This window comes from Puntigrus tetrazona, chromosome 3, assembly GCF_018831695.1.
Source record: "Puntigrus tetrazona isolate hp1 chromosome 3, ASM1883169v1, whole genome shotgun sequence".
Classification (NCBI taxonomy): Eukaryota; Metazoa; Chordata; class Actinopteri; order Cypriniformes; family Cyprinidae; genus Puntigrus; species Puntigrus tetrazona.
Genome location: NC_056701.1, coordinates 13776285 through 13797509, shown reverse-complemented (window position 1 = coordinate 13797509; position 21225 = coordinate 13776285). Strand labels below are relative to the sequence as shown.

General features: G+C 38.8%; 2 protein-coding genes across 3 annotated transcripts in view; one reads left to right on the top strand and one right to left on the bottom strand.

Moving 5' to 3' along the window:
• Nucleotides 1-657, bottom strand: part of traf7 (TNF receptor-associated factor 7) — an 11330-nt gene extending 10673 nt beyond the window's left edge. For both annotated transcript variants that reach the window (XM_043235797.1, XM_043235798.1), the window contains exon 1: nucleotides 535-657. The gene's annotated coding sequence lies outside the window, so the exon portion shown is untranslated. The remainder of the gene's footprint in view (nucleotides 1-534) is intronic.
• A 4515-nt stretch (nucleotides 658-5172) lies between these two features.
• Nucleotides 5173-11159, top strand: gng13b (guanine nucleotide binding protein (G protein), gamma 13b). The gene is made up of 3 exons (XM_043228881.1): nucleotides 5173-5589; nucleotides 8174-8306; nucleotides 9936-11159. Exons 2-3 carry the CDS (start codon nucleotides 8209-8211, stop codon nucleotides 10039-10041), a joined length of 204 nt encoding a protein of 67 aa, XP_043084816.1. The 5' UTR covers nucleotides 5173-5589; nucleotides 8174-8208; the 3' UTR covers nucleotides 10042-11159.
• The last annotated feature ends 10066 nt before the right edge of the window (nucleotides 11160-21225 follow it).

The following is a 21225-nucleotide window of genomic DNA, read 5'->3' as shown; positions in this document are numbered from 1 at the left end:
GTGTCAGATAAACATTGACGGGGCTGTATGCTAGCAACACACAAATCACAACTCACACGAGATTAATGCTTTAGCTGTCTTTTTACCTCACGAGCGGTGAGATTCAAAACGTTCAAACGCATCAATTAAAGACAAAAATGCCGTTAATGTAACGTTACGCAACTCACTATGTTTTGAGACACAGCCAAGATTTTGTTAGCGGGTGTCTGCTAAAATGTGGACGATGTACTATAAGCATCAGATAAAACCGAAATAAACAACACAACATGTTTAGCGCATTATTTTAACAACAGCGAAACATGCTAAAAGACAAACGAGTAAATACGTTTGGTGATGTACTAATGATTCGCGTGTCTGAAGTGAGCTGGCTAAGTTAGCTATGTTGGCTAGCTGACGAAGTTGGCTTGCCGAACAGCTTTAATAAAACACCAGATTTAGCCTAACGAAATGTAGCAATAGATACCTCGAACTTAGCTACAAAAGACATAAGATACATCTCGCGTGTCTATTCAGCCAAACAATATAGGTTCTCACCATTGATGCTAAATCAAAGTCTACAGATGGTCCAATTTTAAGCTTTTTCTCTTACACCCAGACGCGCATACAAGAGGATTGTGGGTAATGTAGTGCGGATACAGCAAATACGCATCATTGTCGGGAACTGACTCAAGTTCCTGGAGTCGGCAGTTGATTATCCAATTTTTAAGGTGATGAGAGCAATATGGTTGTATCGTGATTTATACTGGGTAGTTTTTCTTATCAGTTCAAGAGTCAAATGTTTACATTAGTGGTGGTAATTTAATCAATTTTTTGTGAGTCCAATCTTTTGCATTCTGCACAGTTTGGCCAGCATGTGACTTAAATAATATTTTGTGTTATAAATGAGCGATTGGACTTGAATCGCGAAATGGATTTAACACTGATTCTTTCAACAAGTCTCATTAAAAATTCAGTCTTCTCTCTGTCTGCTTATAAATCATGAAAGCACAAGATTTAATAAGTAGGAAGGAAAGAATGTGCCAGTGCACGGAAGTGAACGAAAGCGATTCGTTTCCTTGAAAGATTTGATCGAAACACTGATTCGTGTACTAAATAGAATCCTTCACGAACAACGCTTGCTCAAGGTCAAAATGTACGTGTCTAATATCACGTTATGCATTTCGTTAGTAGGCTAGATTGCAGCTGCGTATTCTTAAACGTTTGTCAGGCTATTCTGCGCCTACATTTCTGTTTACATTATAATTCTGGGTCTACCATATTAAGTTAATTAGTTAAACGGAAGGGGGTGCTGTTTCCTCAGATCCCAAGTCTGGACATGAATTAACTTCTCTGTAATTCACATTAACTCTGCAGATCAGTAAGGTCTTACAGCAAATATGTCTCTATCACTATAATTGTTGATTGTTGAGCTACAATCCCCCTTAAGATATCCAAAATATATAGAGTTTTTAATTACATTACTTGCTCACAAATGGATCCTTCTTAGTGAATTGGTGCCAGAATTAAAGTCCAAACTGCTGATAAAAGCAATAATCCACACATAATCATCTTATCAATTAATGTCTTGCCAAGCACAAAGCTGCGTGTATGTAAATTACAAATCCACTGAAAAAGTCGTCTAGTATGAATTAGGAGAGAAATATACATAGATCAAGCACTGTTTACAAGCAAAAACTGTTTTTTGATGCGAGAGAACAACAGGGGATGGACTGGAGGAAGCTTAATTATGGATTATAGATTTGTGTTTTGGCCAGATTTTTTTTTTACAAACGCAATTTTTAAAAAAGATGCTGTTGTTTTGTTTTTATTAGCTTTGACTTATTATTCTGATGGCACCCATTAACTGCAGAGGATCCATCGTTGAGGACATGATGTAATGAAAAAAAATTACTTATTTACTTATTTTCAGCAGATTATTCCTTTAAATTCTGAATTTTGGGGAAAATATTTATTCATGTGCAGTAAATTCTGTAAAAGTTTTTGTCATATTGTAGTATTTTGGAAATATGTAGTAATGTTATAATACCTATAATTGTATCCGCTAAAATGTATAACATGATAATAATATATTTTGGCCATGTTATTGTGTGCACTTTTGAGAAGAGATAAAAGAGTTCACCTGTCTTTACATTACGCTGTTCTCAGAGCCACAGGTAAACCTCTTAAGGCCAAAATAAATGCAGAAATGTTGTGAATAATATAACATGTCTTGGACTGCTATGGTCTTGACTCCTTTTAGCTGCAACCTCCATTAAAGTAGCCTACGGCCCCTTGTATTTGCTCTTTGTGTTAAAGCACTAATGGCAGTTTCTCGTGGACACCCATCAATTTAGGACACATGTGATGTCTTTATCTTCAGAATGTGGTTTCAGGCTATTAAAGGGTATCTGTGTAAATTCTCTTTGATGAAGCATCACTGCCTCTATGAACTGTTGGCCTACCTGCCACTTAAGTTACTCTTTGCACTGTTACGCCAAAGAATAGCCAGCGGGCCCATCAAAAGCTTGACCCCATCGGCAAACCATTGCAGGAAGTTCTTCATGCAGGATCCATTAAGTGTGTTCAGAGCAGTGCTCCATTCTTCCTGTATGCCCATGTAATAAATGATGGATGGAATAAAAATAGGATGTGCTAAAGTTAGGAAGTAAATGGCTGAAGGGAGGACTGCTCAGTGGCTATTAGTCTGTTTCTGTTTGTGAAACACAGATATCTGAAAAAACTATTTCAAACGAATGCATTGCCTAAATGCAGCAATATCCAATACACTTAAAAAGCAGTCAGTTCGGATCAAAATACCAGAGAATCGCTTCTCATGGTTTGATCATGACATTTGAGAATAAGTTAGGTAGTTCTGTGTTCTAGTGCTAGTAGTGATCTGCTACAGAACTAGATACTGGAGGTTTGCAATCAACTCTCAGAATATGGTTTAATCCCTCTAGAACTGTGCGTACAATCTGGTGCACCATTAATCTTATCAAGCCTATATTTAGCATAGGTATTACTACTTTACGTTATATTTATCTCGTGTTTTGTCTACAGTATTTTAGCCGTGGTTCATTTTGGTTAGCGGCAGCCACTTGTTCTCCGTCTTCACATTATCTACCAGGTTTAGTTTAGTTAATGATAGGCAGTTTTCATTTTAAACGGATTCTGTGGTGAAAGGATATTTTTCTTGCCACATGTTTAACGAAACGGCCGACTGGTCGCCGATGTTTCACTAAGACATTTCTTGTTTCTTTTAGCATTAGCCAAAAATGTATCGCACGGCGACAGTGGTCTAACAAAAGGGGGCTCATCTGATCTGCTGCTTGCTGTCCTGCAGGCACCTCTCCTCATCTTACACCTCCTGATGTTGCTCTTGGGTGTGATATCACAGAAGACTGACATGAGTGCTGCTCGGAGATGAGCAGATGACAGATGCCCTTGTATCAGCCAACAGGCAAACACTTAAATCTCCCTGTGAGCAGTTTACAGCCGTACCACCTTTGATGGAATACTGTTGTCGGTGCTTTCAGGTTTATGTCAAACTGTGTTCAAAAGCATTTGTAATATAATTCAAACAAACAATAGCTCAAATATGTTATGATTCTGATTCGCGTAAATGAACTATTAAACAAAACGTATTAAACAACACATAGTCTCAAATCATTTAGACTGAAACCTTTGGCCCTCTAGCAGTTATATAAATATAATATAAAACTGCAAGTGTTTCACAGAAGAACATTGTTTTAGTTGTGGCTCCGCTGTGCATAGATAAATGAGTTTGGAGGCACCAGTGTACACAAGGATACAAGATATCTTAACACAGAGGATCAAATATAGTACCGTTTTCCTGTTTTTTTTTTTTAAACTGGTGATTCCTTAGAGGTTTGCCTCTAAGGATTTTGTAATCATCCATGGCCAATTTTTCTCATTTGTTGTGACAACAAACCTTCAGTTTCACACCGTTCACAACCCAAGCTATATTTTTCTTGTGCGTACGAATATGACCTGAGACACGTGGGCAAAAGATGCTGGCTTATATTCGTCCGCCAGCTCTAAAATATGAATCAGGGTGCTCGTAGAGTGCTGTAGGTATTAAATATTTTTGTAGGCCAAAACTTAGAAAATGAAATGAATGGGGTTTTGGCTAAATGCCTGAAATAAGATATCTGGTTTACACGCGATCAAGTCATTTTCCAGTTTTATGCTTTATTACAAACCTTGAATACACGTGTAAGCCTATGTGGGGGTTTTTTCTTTGTCTTTGCTGTTTGAGAGATTAAACATCATCAGACCAAACATAAAAACACTTCTGGGTTTTCACTGCCTCTGTGTTTATAAGCAATTAATGCTGACGATGAGATCATGCGAACATGTAGTTTTAAAGCCTGCATTTAATTTTCACTTCTACCGACTGTATTTCAGTTTCAAACTTATAAAGGTTATCCAAAAGCCAATTAAAATCCTGTTGTTGTTGTTTTTTTATCGATTGAACCAGGGTGACGCTAACTTCCGTGAAGGCCTACAAATATCACTGACCCGGTAATAGCCTAGTTGGATAACGCCGAGATTTGGAAGATAAAGAGCACACACTCATTTATAACATTTAAACATAGTGTAGCCTAAATTTAAATGCATTTAATAAGTGGCGTTCCAACGATTTTATATTTAGTAAGTTCACGGTTTTAACGATAGTGCCCACAGCTACACAGTCCTGTCGCTCCAAACGGGACATTAAAAACCCGGAGCGGATTACAGAATGAACGCTTGGCAGAAAAATCTCGGCGAATCGGCGTCAAAATACACGCTGTTCTAGCCCGCCATTCAAACTACGTGTTGCTTGGCAACAAGCAAAGCTTGACGTTTGGACTGGAACTATTTCATCTGAGCAAATAAAATAACAGAAAACGGACAAACGTGATTTTTTTTCTTGTTTACTGAGCTGTTTTTAAGCAATAGATCTATGCGATATCCAGAACAGCTTTGTGATTTAATAAAACGCCAGAACGTGAATCGCACAGCTAAAAAACGTAATGTTTTCTTAAACAAAAAAAAAAACCGCTTAATCTCACACCGGAGCTCAATTTTTTCCATATTAGGGCATAGATAGTGGATCAACGTGCCAGAAAAGTAGAAGCAAATACGTATGGAAAATCTAAACACCGACATTGACAATTCTAGCGAATAGGCAACGGGATGTCGGGCGTCCTTTTGTCTCCAACATTAGCAGAGGCATTTAGACTTCAACAGCATATAACCGCCCTCTGATTCCCCCCTCCCAGACAGATTTGCCCCAGCACCTCCTCTACATTGGCCCAGCAGCGGCTGAACAGCGTCCTTGCACTTTACTAGGCTGTAACCACTGCCATCAGCTCAACTTCTTCAGCATCGCTTCAGCCGTGTCCGCCGCCGCTTCCGGAGCCCATCTTCAGTCTCCTCGTCCAGTCCTTTTGCCCGTCTGCATCGGATACACAGTCGTCCGTCGTTTTTCGTCAGTCAGACACAGGCGTATGTGTGTTTTTGATTAATCTGAGGACATTTCCCATAGATAAGAACAGTCTGCACCAAAGACGGGCTTCGGGTTTTACCCAAAGGCACATCACCGAGGTAAGCGACACAAATATGAATTCATATCGATCTCAATTTTTCCCCCGCGATAGACTCTTTATGACAGTTGACATAACTTAGGATGTTAGCGTGAAATGTTCGTTATTGATATCCATGCATTCTTATTTTTTGCGTTTTCATATTGTTTTTTCCACTCCCTCCATCACCGCCGTGGCTGCCAGCGATTTTGCCGGTGTTACATAAAACTTAGATTTTCTGCGTCCCGCTTTTATCCGTGCCTCTTTTTTGATTAATAAATTCATTCGGTTATTTAAATGTAGCCTATTTTTTGCAGGAAGGAGGAAATTAAGAAGCCTGCAATTCAGCCTCAGCCCGCAGTAGCTTCCTAATAGTTTTATCTGCTCTGAGAAACCTAAATATACCCATTGGAGGTAACTGAGATACAGCAAGTCATGCTGGTCTTCATCTGATGATCATGTAGCTACAGAAATTGTGTTATCGGATTTATTGGCAGGTTCGATTTCTTTTCTTCTCTAGTTCTTTTCACACCAGTAGGACAGCATACAGCGAATCATATGCGCTTCGGTTTAGCAATCGTTCGTTTCGTTTTGAATCATTTCGTTAAATCAAAGTGAAATTTGATCCTGCTATTTGAAAGCAATGTGGTGATGACCTACATCATTGACCGACCTACATGAAGAACTTGGCTTGGGAAGTTCATCCTGGTCCTTCATTTAAAATGTCACACTGTCCTATACTTTACAGAGCAGTGCACATAATTTAATGAACAAGCCAAAAGCATAAACCTGATGAATAGTATCATTCATTCATCTAAGATTTGATGCATCTGTAATATTTGGTTTATGGGTGAATGGAAAATAAAGAGGTTTATCAATCAATCAATCAATCATTTTTATTTATATAGCGCTTTTAACAACACAGGTTGCATCAAAGCACTGTACAGTATAATGACAGGGATATATAGTGACGAGAGTGACCAATTTCTTATTAAATGCAGAGACGGTCTCTGTAGTCAATTCAACGATAGTCACTAGAAGTTAAGTGTCCCCAACCAAGCAAGCCAGAGGCGACAGCGGCAAGGAAACAAAACCCCATGCATATAGAATGGAGAAAAAAAAACCTTGGGAGAAACCAGACTCAGTTGGGGTCAGTTCTCCTCTGACCGGACGCCCAGCACTTAACCTCCAGTTCAATTTTAAACGCAGCTGTGTCAGGTAGTGTAAATGACTTAGTGTGTGCGTGTGTGTGTGTGCATCAGGATCTGGTGATCTGTCGACGGGCGCATCTAGGTTTTCTGGTTTATGGCTTTCGGCAAAGTGCTGTATATTCTGGGACACTATTGATTATATTTTTGTGTAGGGCCTCAGTGAAGCACTGAAATCGTTGTATTTACCTTCTGGCAATAACTTCTGCTTCCACTGTATTGGTGCACAATGTCACATTTAAAAGGCATTTCTTGAATATCTCCTTACGAATGAGCGGTTTGAAAGAAGTGAGTTTGCAAGACAGTTTGCAAAACATCTTTGTCCTCCAAACCATTTCTGAGCATCACGTTTGATTTGAGAAGCGGCACAATCTCCCAGCTGCTCTGAGTGTGTTTAGTCTCAGATAGTGAAATCAGAGCTTTTAGAGTGTGAGGCTCCAGTGTCTGGCTGGTGTTGCTGGGAAGCGCTTAAAAGCCTTTATGGGACGGATGTAGAGAGGCAGCAGAACACCTGCATGCTGAACTGTCTCTGCTCTCTGGCTCACACATGCCCCAATGCTGGACTCCTCTCAACACTCAAACACTCCAGACTCAAACTCTGATCTCCTTAGCTCCTGCTCAGAGAGGAGGAAGCATTAGACAAGCATCTAATTACTGAAATCTTCATTTATTTGAAAGCCAAATACAGCACGCGGTGCATCTCAGAACAAAATAGACGGTATATGTGCGGGTACAGTGTTTTCAACGTTGAAATGTTTTGTCAGGTAATCTAAACTTTGTTTCATGTGGTGACATGAGTTTAACTTAACGATAAAAATAAAATACAGCATGAATTAGCCTTACAACCCTAGACTACATTAAATGAAAACAGCCTTCAATTGGTGGTTAATAAGCACACATTTTCACTGTTGTGAAATAATAATACAAGTACAGTCAATTTATTGTTTTTAATTAAATTAAGCAATCAAATGCTAAATAAAAATGAATCAAACATGCCAGTATTTGCTGGAAAAGACCGACATAAATTATTGTTGTAGTCAAAGCAACTGAATAAACATTGCAAAAAGTGGTTTGTTTATTTTCCCATCATGGAACATATGCAAACAGTTCAGCATGGGCATACAAATCACATTCATAAATCCTTAGTACATACGAACAGGTGCTTATTTAGCAAGATTATTCATTTCAATCCTAATCGACTGATGCAAAATCAGCTGTACAAGAGAAATCTAAATCAAAATACATTTGTATATGTTACATTTACATTTTGAGTCTAAAAACTCCTTAGGGTGGCTGTTATAAAAAAAAAATCACTGAGTCATGTAAAATATCCACTAAAGCAGTATGAGCATCTGTTTTAGGACACAATGTGCGAAAACAATCTTCTTTCTTGTTTAGGTTTAGTTTGATCACTTCCACATCAAGCCGCAGTCATGGATGAGATGGACTTGCCCCAGATGAAGAAGGAGGTAGAAAGCCTCAAGTACCAGCTGGCCTTCAAACGGGAGAAATCCTCAAAGACAGTGACAGAGTGAGTGCGCGCTCTTTTGTTCTTCACACTGTGATAGTCTCTGTTCCAACCCATATATTTTACGCTGTCGCCCCATATCACAACAGAAAAGATAATGACATCTTCTACCCTCCTTCTATTTTTGTTGCTTTTTCGTCACACAATCAAGTACAGAAAAACCCAACAGCAAGTCATTAGGACATCACCCATCAAACTAAGTATTCTTATCACACAAATACCTGATTGTCATTGGTTAAAATGGCATTGACAAGTTAATGTTTTGTTATAATGACTTCTAAATTATACATTTAGTGGTTGTTTTGACAATATATTAGTTCTATGTTCATTTTTCATATTAGTCTGTGACCTCTCTCTTTGCATACTAATGCACGTTAAGACAATAGGTAATTGTTTGATTTTTTCAGTAATATTTCAGTGTAAACTACAGTTCAAAGGTTTTTGGGGTAAGTAATATCTATAAAGTAGTCTTTATTCTCACCAAAGTTGCATTTATTTGTTAAATATTTAAAAAAATTATGAATTTAGAATTAAATTGTGCTGTTTTGACATATTTTATTCTGAATATTCAGCAACAGAATTGCTGCGTAAAAAATATTTCTAATTATTATTAATTTTTCTTGGTATTTGTGGAAAATGTATTGGATTAGAAAAAGAGCAACATTTATTGATGTTTTTTGTAATGTAAAATGCCTCACTATCAAATTTGAATGATAGTGTGTATATATGATAAACAAAAAATATATTAGTATTGTGTTATCTGTCCCACTTTTTTGTTGTAATGGACTATTTATAATGTAAGTAAATAATTAAAATAATAATAATCAAATAATAATAAAAAAAGATGGCCTAACGTATCCACTTACCACAGTTGTGGAGAGTAATCGGTTTTGTCAGTGGAACTGTTTCCTGATTGAAATTACGAACTCACTGCAGTTATTTCTGAATTTTCAGGTTCACCTCATGTCACAAATTAGGCTGCCCAGAGGCCAGGTCCTCTTGGTGATTGTTCAGGACAAAGCTAATGCTCTCAGATCTCTGGTGCTTTACTCTCCAATTTGAGAGCAAGCATGGCCTCTTAGTCACACCCCACACTGTCACATTACAGTGACATCTCATTTCCCAGTGTCCCAGGGCTCTCTTCCTGAAATATTCACAATGGTAATTTCTCTGTTACAAATTACCTTTTACCGGCCAGTAGTGAACAGCCCAGTTTAGGCCGGCTTAGTGGTTCCTTTAGTGTTACTGTGCAGTTTAGCTGAATAAGCAGTTGTGGAGCCATAATGTTGGGTCATGATGACTTAATCGCATCTGGGTTTGGATGGAGTCTAGCATGAGTCCAAGAATATCACTCTCATCTTAGACGCACCACTTCTATTAATCGCCCGTGATGGATGGGGCTTCGGCAAAGAGTTACGTGACTATCACCCCCATTTATCATTTGTTCAATCTTGCATGGCCCCGATTCCGTAACACTCAGCATCCGTGTTCAAAGTCACACGCGTCCACAGCAAATCTCTGCTCTATTTACTCCTAAATAGTACTTGTTTTTGCACCAAATGTTGCTTTAAATAGATGACGCAGTTAGCATTGTGTCCCAGAATGATGAAGAAACCTTCTTTCTCTCCTCAGCCTGGTGAAGTGGATCGAGGAGTGTGTGCCTGAGGACCCTTTCCTGAATCCTGAGCTGATGAAGAACAATCCATGGGTGGAGAAGGGCAAGTGTGTGCTTCTATAAAAGAGTAGCATCAGCAGCAGCAGCAGCAGCAGCGGTCGCTCCAGCCCTCCTCCGTCTGGGCCTCCACCAGCCCGACAGGATCACACGGCGCTTGCTCTCTCTGTTTCATTCCCCTCACCATGAATGTACAGCAGTTTAGCATCCACTGCACCACAAAACACACACACATTAACTCTATATAGTCACTTGCAGAATTCAACACTTTGACATGCATTACTATTATATTTATAACCATCAGTATATCTTTATATGCAGTTAGTGGAATTTCTCTTGCCTCCTCGACTTCAGCGCTGTCGCCACCGCTTGCACACTTGAGTTCAAGCATGCGGCGTCATCATCGAAAAGCCAGAAATGGCCTGCTTTAAAACATACCGCATGGCAGAGGTGAAAAGAAACGACAGAAGAATGGCTCAAAAAGGCGAAGGCAGCAAATCTGCGAGTTTCACTCTGTTAGGCAGCATGTTCAGTTCTCCTGCAGGCCCGTGCACTATTTACACCACACTCAGCACTCTCACTTACAGTCCATTTTTAAACATGTACAGATCGTTTTAATTTATTAACTTATTTATGAGCATTAATTTATTTATTTATGGTTTGATTCACTACCGAAGCTGTCGGCGCCGACTGCTTTAGAAGCTACAATGGACCTGCTGTTGTTCAACTGCACCCTTCCTTCCTCAAAAGCTAAAGGATTAAAAAAAAAACGCATCTTGCCAGGTCACCATCGAATACTGCCTTGTACACAATTTCCTTAAAAAGAATGTATGTGTGTTGTGAGGGACTAGTGAACCATCAGCACCCTTAAGCATTGAATGGATATGCAAACGGAGAGGTTGTGCACTGGCCAAGGCTTTTTTTTTTTTTCTTAGATTAATAGCTCAATCTGCACTTATGGCAAGGATGTGGGTTTAATTTATGACTTTTGATTTGTTCATGTTTTTATATATTCAAACAGTAGAAACCTGTCTAATTATCTAGAGGTGTGTTACATATGAGAATGCTTTGAGAAAATATGCATAAGATCAAGTACTAGTTTAATAAAAAGCAATAAGTGATTACATTTTTTATTGAATGTTTTACAAAACATCTTATTGAATAAAGTAGAGGATTTTTAGACAGCTTTAATGTCATTTGTGTGTTTCAATTGGGTGTGTGTCATGGGTTTGGCAAAGTTTCTGTTTACTCAATAACAATTACAGATTACAGTAACAATATACATTAATTAATGTACTAATATAATAATAAATTATGATTAAAAAAAGATTAATCTTGTCACTTCACACCATTATTATGGTTCCCTGCACATGACATGCAGAAAAAAATAAAAAACATTATTGTTGCTATGAATTAAGAGTTTGTTCTCATTAATTTGTAAAAGAAATAATACTAATAACTCACCACTTTGTACTAATTTGGTCCCTCATTTTAATTCAATTGTGCCATGATTGCAACCAGTAACACATTACTATAACATGGCCACAGTTTAACCAAAATGAGGGAGCAAATTAATAAAACATGGCTACAAATTAATAAATTGTGGGAGCAAATTCCTCATTTGTGGCCACAGTATGTTTTTCTGCAAGCAGCCATATGCAGGGTTCTGTACCCCTCTAAAGTTCAGAATAAGAGTTTTTCTAACTGTAAGAGCCATACAAGCTTTAATAATCACCTATATAATTTTGTAACTTAAAGAATAAGAGAAGCAAACCAGCTTCAGACAACTGAATGGTTTCAAGATTTAAAAAACAGCAGGACTGCACAACAGCGTCATGTTTACACAGACCAATAAGTAAAAAATATCAGACAATAAACAAGATATCCTGTAGATAGGTCACAGGATTGTCTCATTATATTTAAATGAAAACAACAGATTTACTTCTGAAACCACTTGTTTGTTCAGTGCTTTCATCACATATGATCTAATGTCGTCAAACGATCTTCATTTAGTGGCTTTTCTCAAACAATATTTCATTAACATTTATCCATTTAGTAGATGCTTTTATCAAAGGCAATTTATAAAGAGGAATACAAGCAATTCATCCTCAACAATCTTAGATGTTTTTTCCCCTTCTGAGAGAGACAGCTGTCTTTTAACAGATCTTGTGTAAAGATGTAAAAGTAAGCCATAACGCAGCTTTAGTGCGACAAGACCACTAGACCAATGAGCACAGTCATCTTATTATCCGCATTCCCAAATCACTGCAAAAAGCTTTACAAGCTCATTCTCAGCTAAACAATGGAGCACATGAGGGTCTTTTTTTCTGCCAACTAAGGGAATAAGAATTTTTTCCCACTAAGGACAAGAATGTAGCTCTTCTTTTCACACACTTTGGCTTCACTCTGTCCAGACATATCTGTGTATAGCAAGTGAAACCCCAGCAGGCATTATAATCAAAACCAATGCATCTTTATGCATTAAATAGATCTGTGTGTATCGGACCGTGCAGCAGTCACCCTTTTACAAAAACAAAGATGCCATGAGAGGTTCTGGATAATGGCTCACTCTCTAAGATTAGGATTGGTAATCCTGATGCCCATTGCCTAGCCGCACATTCACATGATTGCTCTCTACGCCGGTTGAACCCACAGCAGATGACACTCTAATCTGCCCAAAATAATCCACTCTCTCAGCCCCACCACAAATCTCCATTTCTAAATACATATGGGATCACACGGACCAATAGTCTGCTTAAATGTACACATCTGGGGTAAAGTGCTACTCTGACCAAGTGTGACACAATGACCGTAAATCTGCATATATGGCAAAGCTTAATGCCTCTTTAATCTAAAAACGGCAAATGCATGAATTTCAACCTCATATCTGGATCTGAAATGGGGATTTATGCTAAGAAGGGCATATGGAGTACAAATGGACATATCACAGGAGAGAAAAAATGATGGGTTCTGGCTTGTAAAACCACTTGCTGCTCTAAACACTTTTGCTGTTCTCCTTTGAGAATCTAAAAACAACGTGTTGTGAGAAAAGAACAATCTCAGAGTGTAAAAGTGTGATCCAGACAGTATTTTAACATCACATATAAGGTCCGGTTCAAATGAGGATAGTGGTCACCAGGGTTTGTGATCATTTAAACATACTTAGTGTCAAAGTTATGAATAGAATTTTATTTTTAAGCACAGGGTAGTACTAATGTAACCTTCTAACTCATGCATGACAGTGTCTTAAGAACATGATGAACTAAATATGACTGAATTAGGGAAATATGTGAAGTCCATTATCAATGCAAAAGAAACATTAAAGAAACGACTCAAACTTCCTTTTTCTAGGTCATTAGATGTGTGTGTGTGTGTGTTTGTATGTATATATATATATATATATATATATATATATATATATATATATATATATATATATATATATATACATACATTTACATTTATATATATATTTATCATATTCTTATATTTTATACTGTAATAAATATATGGACAACATATTTTTCTTAAATGTATACATGTATGTGTTTTCCGTTTGGATGCAGTTAATTGATGAGCTATGAATTGTTTCATGTGGGGGGTACAGCGTAAAAATGTCAGCTGCACAGCTCCCTGGTATTATAATGAAGGAAAACCAAAAAATGATTATACAGGCTTTTGTAGTTATTGAAGAGAGCAAATATGTTTCGAAAAAGTAAAACATATTAATGTAAGAAAAAAGTAGACTTAAATGTGACTGGTTTGCTTGTATATAAGTAACACCAGCTGATCTCTCATTAACCTGATTTCCAGGTGCCATCTTTACTTCAGACTCCACGAGTAGTTTATTTAAGAGTAGGACTCTTAGGCCTAAAACTCAGAAGTGTTCATTCTGTTATCGCTTTTGAGAGATGGATAACAGCAAGGAGCATGTGGGCTTCTAGAGACTTAATATATGTAAAGTAGAATGCATGCATGCAGTGTGTGGCCATTTATGAGCCATTTCTGTCACTGCTGCATGGCTCTTGTCCCCTGGCAAAGGCAACTGATCCAGTTCTGTCAGTGCACTCTTATATAGTCAAACTACACATATATTTTAGAGCTGTAGAACACCTGCACGCTTCACTCCATTTGCCTGAGTGCCAAGGGAGACGGGTCAATTTGAGGCCACGCTTCATTTCCTCAAATGAGGACAGTGCAAAGATTCTGGAGACACCCATTTTTTTTCCTCTCCCCTCTAAACTCTTCTGTTTCCGCGCCCTGGGCTAATTGGAATCGGCTGAGTGTAAATTGAATGAGTGGAGATGTGTGTTGGGATTGTGATCTTTGGCCCACTTTTGGCACATGTGCAAACGTGCTCCGAGAGGAAGATGCTACGGACGGCAGCCTGATCATACACTGAACCTGAGCGAGAGGTTCCTCCCAAGGTACGTGTCCTCACGCTTCAGAAAGAGGCAAACAAAAACAAACTCGAGCACGGCTGCCCATTATTCCGCTGTGGTGTCATTACATGGCTGAGTTAACCCCAGTGGGCCTGCTGTGTTTGCACAACGATCGAGCTGAACTGCCCAAAAGGGACTGAACGCCTCGGTGCTACATGGCCACTCCCACTATCTCTCAGGCTGCCGATTTGAAAACGCGTACAGTGCGAGTCTTTTGTTAAAAAGCGAAAAGCATCATCCTTCTAAGTCATGCACGAACGCTGTCACTGCCATCCCTCCTTCAGACAACAGGCAGTGACAGGAAGTATGTGCTGTGACGTGCCTGTGTGCCCCAGCGGTCCCTCTTTAGGAGATTAAAGCCCCGAGCTGACAGCTCTTTAATCTCTGGTGCTTTGTTAACAGACCATGTGGTGCAGAAGCAGCAGTGCCTTATGGGGAATAGGTCTGGGACGAAGTCATCCACAACATTTCACATCATCAGCAGCTGTGATAGAGGTAAAATCATCAAATGCTACCTTAAATATTAACCGCTGAACTCGCAGATTCTGAAAAGTGCATTTTCAGGGACCTAAAATATGCATCTTTTGTTTCTGCCAAGGTCAACATTTTAAGCATGTTGCTCAGACCAGAGGACATTCCAAACTGCGCACATCATCCGTGTGCCCGCTAAGACTGACGGCAGCTGTATATGCTGTATGTCTTACTGTGGAAAAATACTGACTCACTCTAACTGACTGTGTGACATAAGGAGAGGGAGCGGCACTCAGGGAATTCCATGGCAACACGCTGACCGAGAGACGAGGTTCTAGAAATATTCCGAAAGAAGAAATACAGGGTACATGCTTTAAGACCACAGTCTTCCTTTTATAGCGCTCTCCTGTGTGCTCCCAGCAGTGGGAGATTTGCCAGCACACTGATGTTTATGGCAAGATAATAAGACTGCATTCTTTGATTCTGTGTTATTCTCTTGCAAGATACTCTTTTTAAAACATTCGAATTAATTACGGTTGGGTTTAAAATGTAGTGAAGTAGAGCATACAAATGGATGTGGATTATTAATAAATCCGAGAGGAAATATCGTGCAGACAGTGCGCAGACTGAATGCACAGCTGAAATATGAAATATTTAGTGGGAAGGTTTTGAATGCACGCTTAAGAAAATAACACCCACGGTGCAAAAACCTACAAAACAGAATTAAGCAAACAATCTGATTAAAGCAGAATCTATCTTTACTAAGTTTGTACCTTTTTCCTGAGAGTGAAAAGTACAGTAAAACAGCGATGTTGTAAAATACTGCTACAACTTAAAATAATAATATACATATTTTATCTTATTTTCGAGATGGCATAATTTTCAGCATCATAACTCAATTCACATCATCTTTCAGAAATCAACCTAATACGCCGATTTTCTTTTTAAAGTTCATCAGCATTTGTTTGTTTGAAAGTCTCTACTGTCTAATGCATCCTTGCTGAATAAAACTATACAAATTGAATACCAATAAATAATATCGATACGCATCAATTTCATATCAAATGCTTCTCTTAAAAGTTACTTTTTGACACTGCGTGGGAGTTATAACATCAGAGATGGTGAGATCTACTGTGCATATAATGCCACTTTTCTTTATCAGTTTTGTTCTCTCTTGCTCTGTCCCTTAGGTCTAATTAACCAGCTCAGGCTCAGCAAAGCGCAGTCAGCCAATCCAAAGGCATTAACAATTCATGGACAGACATCACAGAAATAACCAGACCTTCTCTTTCCATTTGCCTGTGGAAGGGGGAGGGTGGGTCAGGGAGGTCCCTGGTAGAAAGCGGTGTAGGTCCATCATGTAATCGGTTCGCTCTCTCTCTCTCCTCCGGTACAGCATCCTTTTGCTTGATCCCATGAGGTTGCACATGCTGGAGCACTTTTATGAAACTGGAACCCTGCCATAGAGATTGAATGATGCACAGTGAGATAGAGTTCCTTCTGCACCATCAAAGAAGGCCCATCAACATCTTTATGAGTCATTAGAGACCATATTTACTTTTGCTATAGTAGCAAACACATTTTAAAGTAGTAGTTCATCCAAAAATTTTGTCGTCACTTACTCACCCTCGTGTTGTTGCAAGCCCATTGTGATAATCTAAGAAACTCAGATATATTCAAAAAGACATTGATGATGATTTATTTTTGGTTCAACTTTTTCACTTTTAGTTAATTGTGAAAACACAAACCCAATCCAACATAATATATATTAGTATATAAAATATCCTAAAATGTAAAATATAATATATAAATGATAACTCATGTTAAAGAAAACATATTTTTCACAAAAACAAATGAGGACGTCTGCATTTGGCATCTCCCAGTCCAGAGAAAGCTGCTCAATAAAACATTGCTGTCATGGTAAAACTTTAATGGCTCTGTCTTCGAGCATTAACCCACATGAACACACATTTAGGGCATCTTTTCTGCATAAGCCTTAGTTGAAAACACCCGCCACCCCACCTCCCCACTCCTAAAATCACCAGAGAAGATTTAACAGTCATTTAGCAAATAGAGCTTCCAGCCCAGATCAAAAAGCCTTTATATCTGTTCAAATGGTGTCATAGATGACTGTGTATTAACCCTTTTACGTGACAGGTAGATGTGGTGTTTGTATAAATCATCCACGTTGTATGAGGTTGTTGCTCTTAGCTATAGTAAACACATACAATGGTCCTCCTCATATATATTCATTAAAAATGTGTGAATTTTGTAAAACCCAGATACTTTTTTTTACACCAATGGTGCAAGTATTTTCTATCTTGGAAACATCCTTCTATTTGTATTTTTATAAGCAGTCCTAGGTGTAAATTACTTTCTTTTCTTCTTGGCTCTTTCAAGCTTGGTAATGCTGGTGAATGGTGGCCATGATTTTGAAGCTCCATATGTCGAACATATCCACAAGTATCGAGTCATACGTCGAGTCAGAGGTCAGCCAAGAAACCTGAACTCAGTGCTCTCGCAGATACACATATGGCATTTGCTTGAAGTCAGTTATTTACCTTACAATTGTAAAACTAGCAATATTTTTGTTACAAAAACCCATCAATCTGCTTCCGAGGACATGTAATAACCCCCTCGAAGGCGTATAGGTTAGCTTACGTCACAGTACTTGTGGATATATTTACGGAGATTCTAAATCATGGCCGCTATCTACAAGCATTACCAAGTTTTAGAAGAGCCAGGTTAACTCTGTGACTGTGTTCCTCTGAAAGAAGAAAGTCAGATACACCTAGGATGGATTAGGGATGAGTAAAATTTTCATTTTTGGGTGAAAATATTTCCCTCTTCTGTATCTACCAAATCAAGTATGACACGTTAACGTCTGCCGGGACACACCGGTTGACTGTTGTCTTTCTTGGGGTCGACGGCGGGCGGCTAGTCGTGTCGGTGTGTTCCTCTCGTCGGCCCAGTTCAGCGTCGGGGAAAGTGAGAACTCTGATTGGACGTCTAGAAAATTACAGCCAAAGTGATGAAAACGAGTAAACGAAGGCGGCACAAACAGAAGACCTTTGTAATGCTAACGTTACGTGACCTTAGCCAAGCATTCCACTATATTAATATTATCATAGCAACGTGAGCCGCTTGAAATAAAGTTATCAACGTTACTGATATTCAAAATGTCACGCAAGCGCTGCTTTGTTTACGTTTCATATATCTGCGTTCATCTCGTACGTCTTTGTTCCGGTTTCTCTATGTGAATGATGTATTTTTACTATATATATATATATATATATATATATATATATATATATATATATATATATATATATATATATATATATATAGACAGCTAACTCATCTCACGCTGCAGTCGAGCACAGTTTTTTTTTGTCCGACGCAAAGCGATAACACCGTCGAGATTGAGGTCTCTGCAGAGCAAAAGTGGGCGTTTTTTTCAAACCGCTGGGTGTTTCTTAATCACGCAATCAAAACGAGCACTAAATCTACCCTCACTATGACATCAGACAGTCAGGTACATGGTGTAAAAACGCCCTGACACGACCCAGCTAGTTGGTTGGAGTAGGTTTGGTATGTCCCAGCCTGGACGTTTGGTCACGAGACACATAAGAACCAATGATGTTAGGCGCCATTTTTGTAGTCCATATAAGCTATTCTACTCCATTTCAGACTTTTGATAGTGAGGAAAAGTAAATTTTAAATTTTGGTTGAACTATTCATTTCAGCATATATGAGATAAAACTGTTCCCAGAGTCACATGAATGCATAGCATGATTATTATGCATTTGCTGAACATTGCCTGTGTACACAAACAAGTGAGATTAGTGGACACCCCACATCTACTACAAGAGTCAAAAACAGTGAGAGATTAAGCACTAATCTGATGATGGGGCACTCCCGTCAAATACAATAAAACAAAATAGATCTCCTTTTATTGAAGGCTGTTGATTAAAACAGCTTACCTCACCATACAAAAGCACCATGATCCTAGAAATCCACTGAATCCTTGCTCCTAAAATGTCTTAAGCACTTTAGAGCATAGCCAAATTAATGGAGGCCATTTACTAAGAAACTCAAGTAGCCTATTTGTATCCATTTATTAAACAGTGTTGGTTTAATAATTTTGAGTAAAAATATTTTGATTTAGGCTACTTATAATTTTATTAAATTTTTTTTTTTAATGACAAATAACTGAAATCAGCAGGGGACTTAAAATCACTAATATCTTATGTTTCTTATTCCTGATTGACAATATCAGGATATCAGCTATAACTTTCTCTGTCTCTTTCTGTCTCACCGACCACACACACACACACACACACACACACACACACATGCATGCATACGCTGGCTGCACAAGACTTTTGTTACATCACAGTAGAGGCTGCAGGATTTCAACAAAGTAGAAGTCTGCCCTCCATCGTCCTGTTCCCTGAACCTATCCACAGATCACAGTCAGCGGCCACATTCAATTTAATGGTGAAAAATGAAGCAATTCATTCTAGCAGCGATATAAACACATCGTTTGATGACATAGAGCAATACCGAACTTTATTGCTTTAAATATTGTATAAATAAAATCTTGTCATAATTTTGAATCATTCACAAAGTTCATAGGGTTCAAAAACATTACATGCAATTTGTTGATAATAATGTATGAAATTCATCTACATTTTGTGGTGTAAGGGCACATAAATCACACACGAATCTATATGAAAAGCAGCATGCATCTCATAAATTATGCATAAATCTCTTAAAAGTCTGAATGTTTTGACAAATAATTACAGATCAGCCAATCATAATCATTCATTTTACATTTACAACCATTACTATTTTTCATTTTGTAGCGGTTTACATCCAAAGGCACCCACCTTCTTCGAGCTGAATAGATTATAGCTGTGCTGGTTTGATTGAACAGGGATTTTAAACTGAATATTTACAAGTTCTAATATCATAGTGATTCTTTCTGGCTGACATGATAAGCTGCAATGATGACTTCTGTATGACTAATTCTTCTCCCTCGGGCTGGACTGGAAACACAAGGTTGTCCTATGAGGCGAGAAATCTCAGAGCTGCGCAATCCTCCTCCTCCAACTGTGGTAAAATATGATTCACCATTCACATCTCCAGAGCTGGATCTATTCTTGGAGTCTTAGTCTTGTGCATGTAGCAAAAACTCAAAAGAAACACCGGGGCCGCCTGTGTCTCCACATCACCATCTGATGAAGAAACGCTGCTTCGCGGGTTTCGGGGTTCGGGTCGCTTGTGTAAAAGGACATCATAAAAACAGCTGAGTGGATGAATGCAAACTTCTGCTCAGTCCTCTTTAGGAAGGAAGTCCTCGCTGGCGGTCTGGTTGGCGAGGGCCTGTTCAAGCAGGGCTCTTTGAGTGATTGCAGGCAGGTAGAGGAACGCGTAGAGGAGCCCCAGCAGCAGGAGAGCGATGATGAGAGGAAGACCCCAGTCTGTGGTCATGATTGGCTGTTCACAGCGGGCCTGGAGGAAAGAGCCCTGCATTGTGCCGCTAGCCGTTGGAGAGAGAGAGATGGAGGAAAGTGTCCGCTGTCCAGAGACTGTGTGTCTGTATGCGTCCCTTTGGCAGGACACACCTGTCACTAGCCACTCTGCTTGGCACCGAGACACAGCTGTCAATGTGACACTCCAGCCAGATGTCACCAAATCAGGCCTGCCCTGCGAGGGACATCCCCAGACCGACTGCAGAAACCGTGACCTACGTCAAAGACATGCAGAACCGATGGCGTCATAAGTAAACATCAAGCATAAAGTATGCTTCGTCGTTAAACTGTAACTGTAATATAATTGTATGACCCGTGCTTGATCGTTGACCTAAGCCACTCTCAAGGTGGCATATGGGTAATATGGCGTAGAGCTGATTTGAAATGTTACGCAACGTTTGTTTGGGCACATCACACTATGTTACGACTAAAACCTGCATCCAGCGCTTCCTCATTACAGCAAATCACCTCCCAAATCTACAATATGGATTATGGCGCTTGCGTAACGTAATTATGTAATTCTTGGTAATGTTTTATGACACCATATTTTATGAATTAGACTAAATTGCCTGCGCTTCTTGGATAGAATGGGATTAACTGTGAGATATTTTGTTTACACAGAACAATCTTGTAGTGTCCTGTAATGCAGGGTTTTTTTTAAACATTTAGGTGCCAGAAAAAGCCTCCAAATATGATACCCTTTTGAGAGACAGCTGACAGTTTCATATTAATATAATAAAATAATTAAGGATAGATGAACAGAATAGTAATAATAATAATAATAATAATATAATGTATGA

Coding starts and splice junctions, on each gene's coding strand:
- gng13b (XM_043228881.1), top strand. CDS start 8,209: ATGGATGAGATGGACTTGCCCCAGATGAAGAAGGAGGTAGAAAGCCTC. Junction 8,307..9,935: donor TCCTCAAAGACAGTGACAGA/GTGAGTGCGCGC, acceptor TTCTCTCCTCAG/CCTGGTGAAGTGGATCGAGG.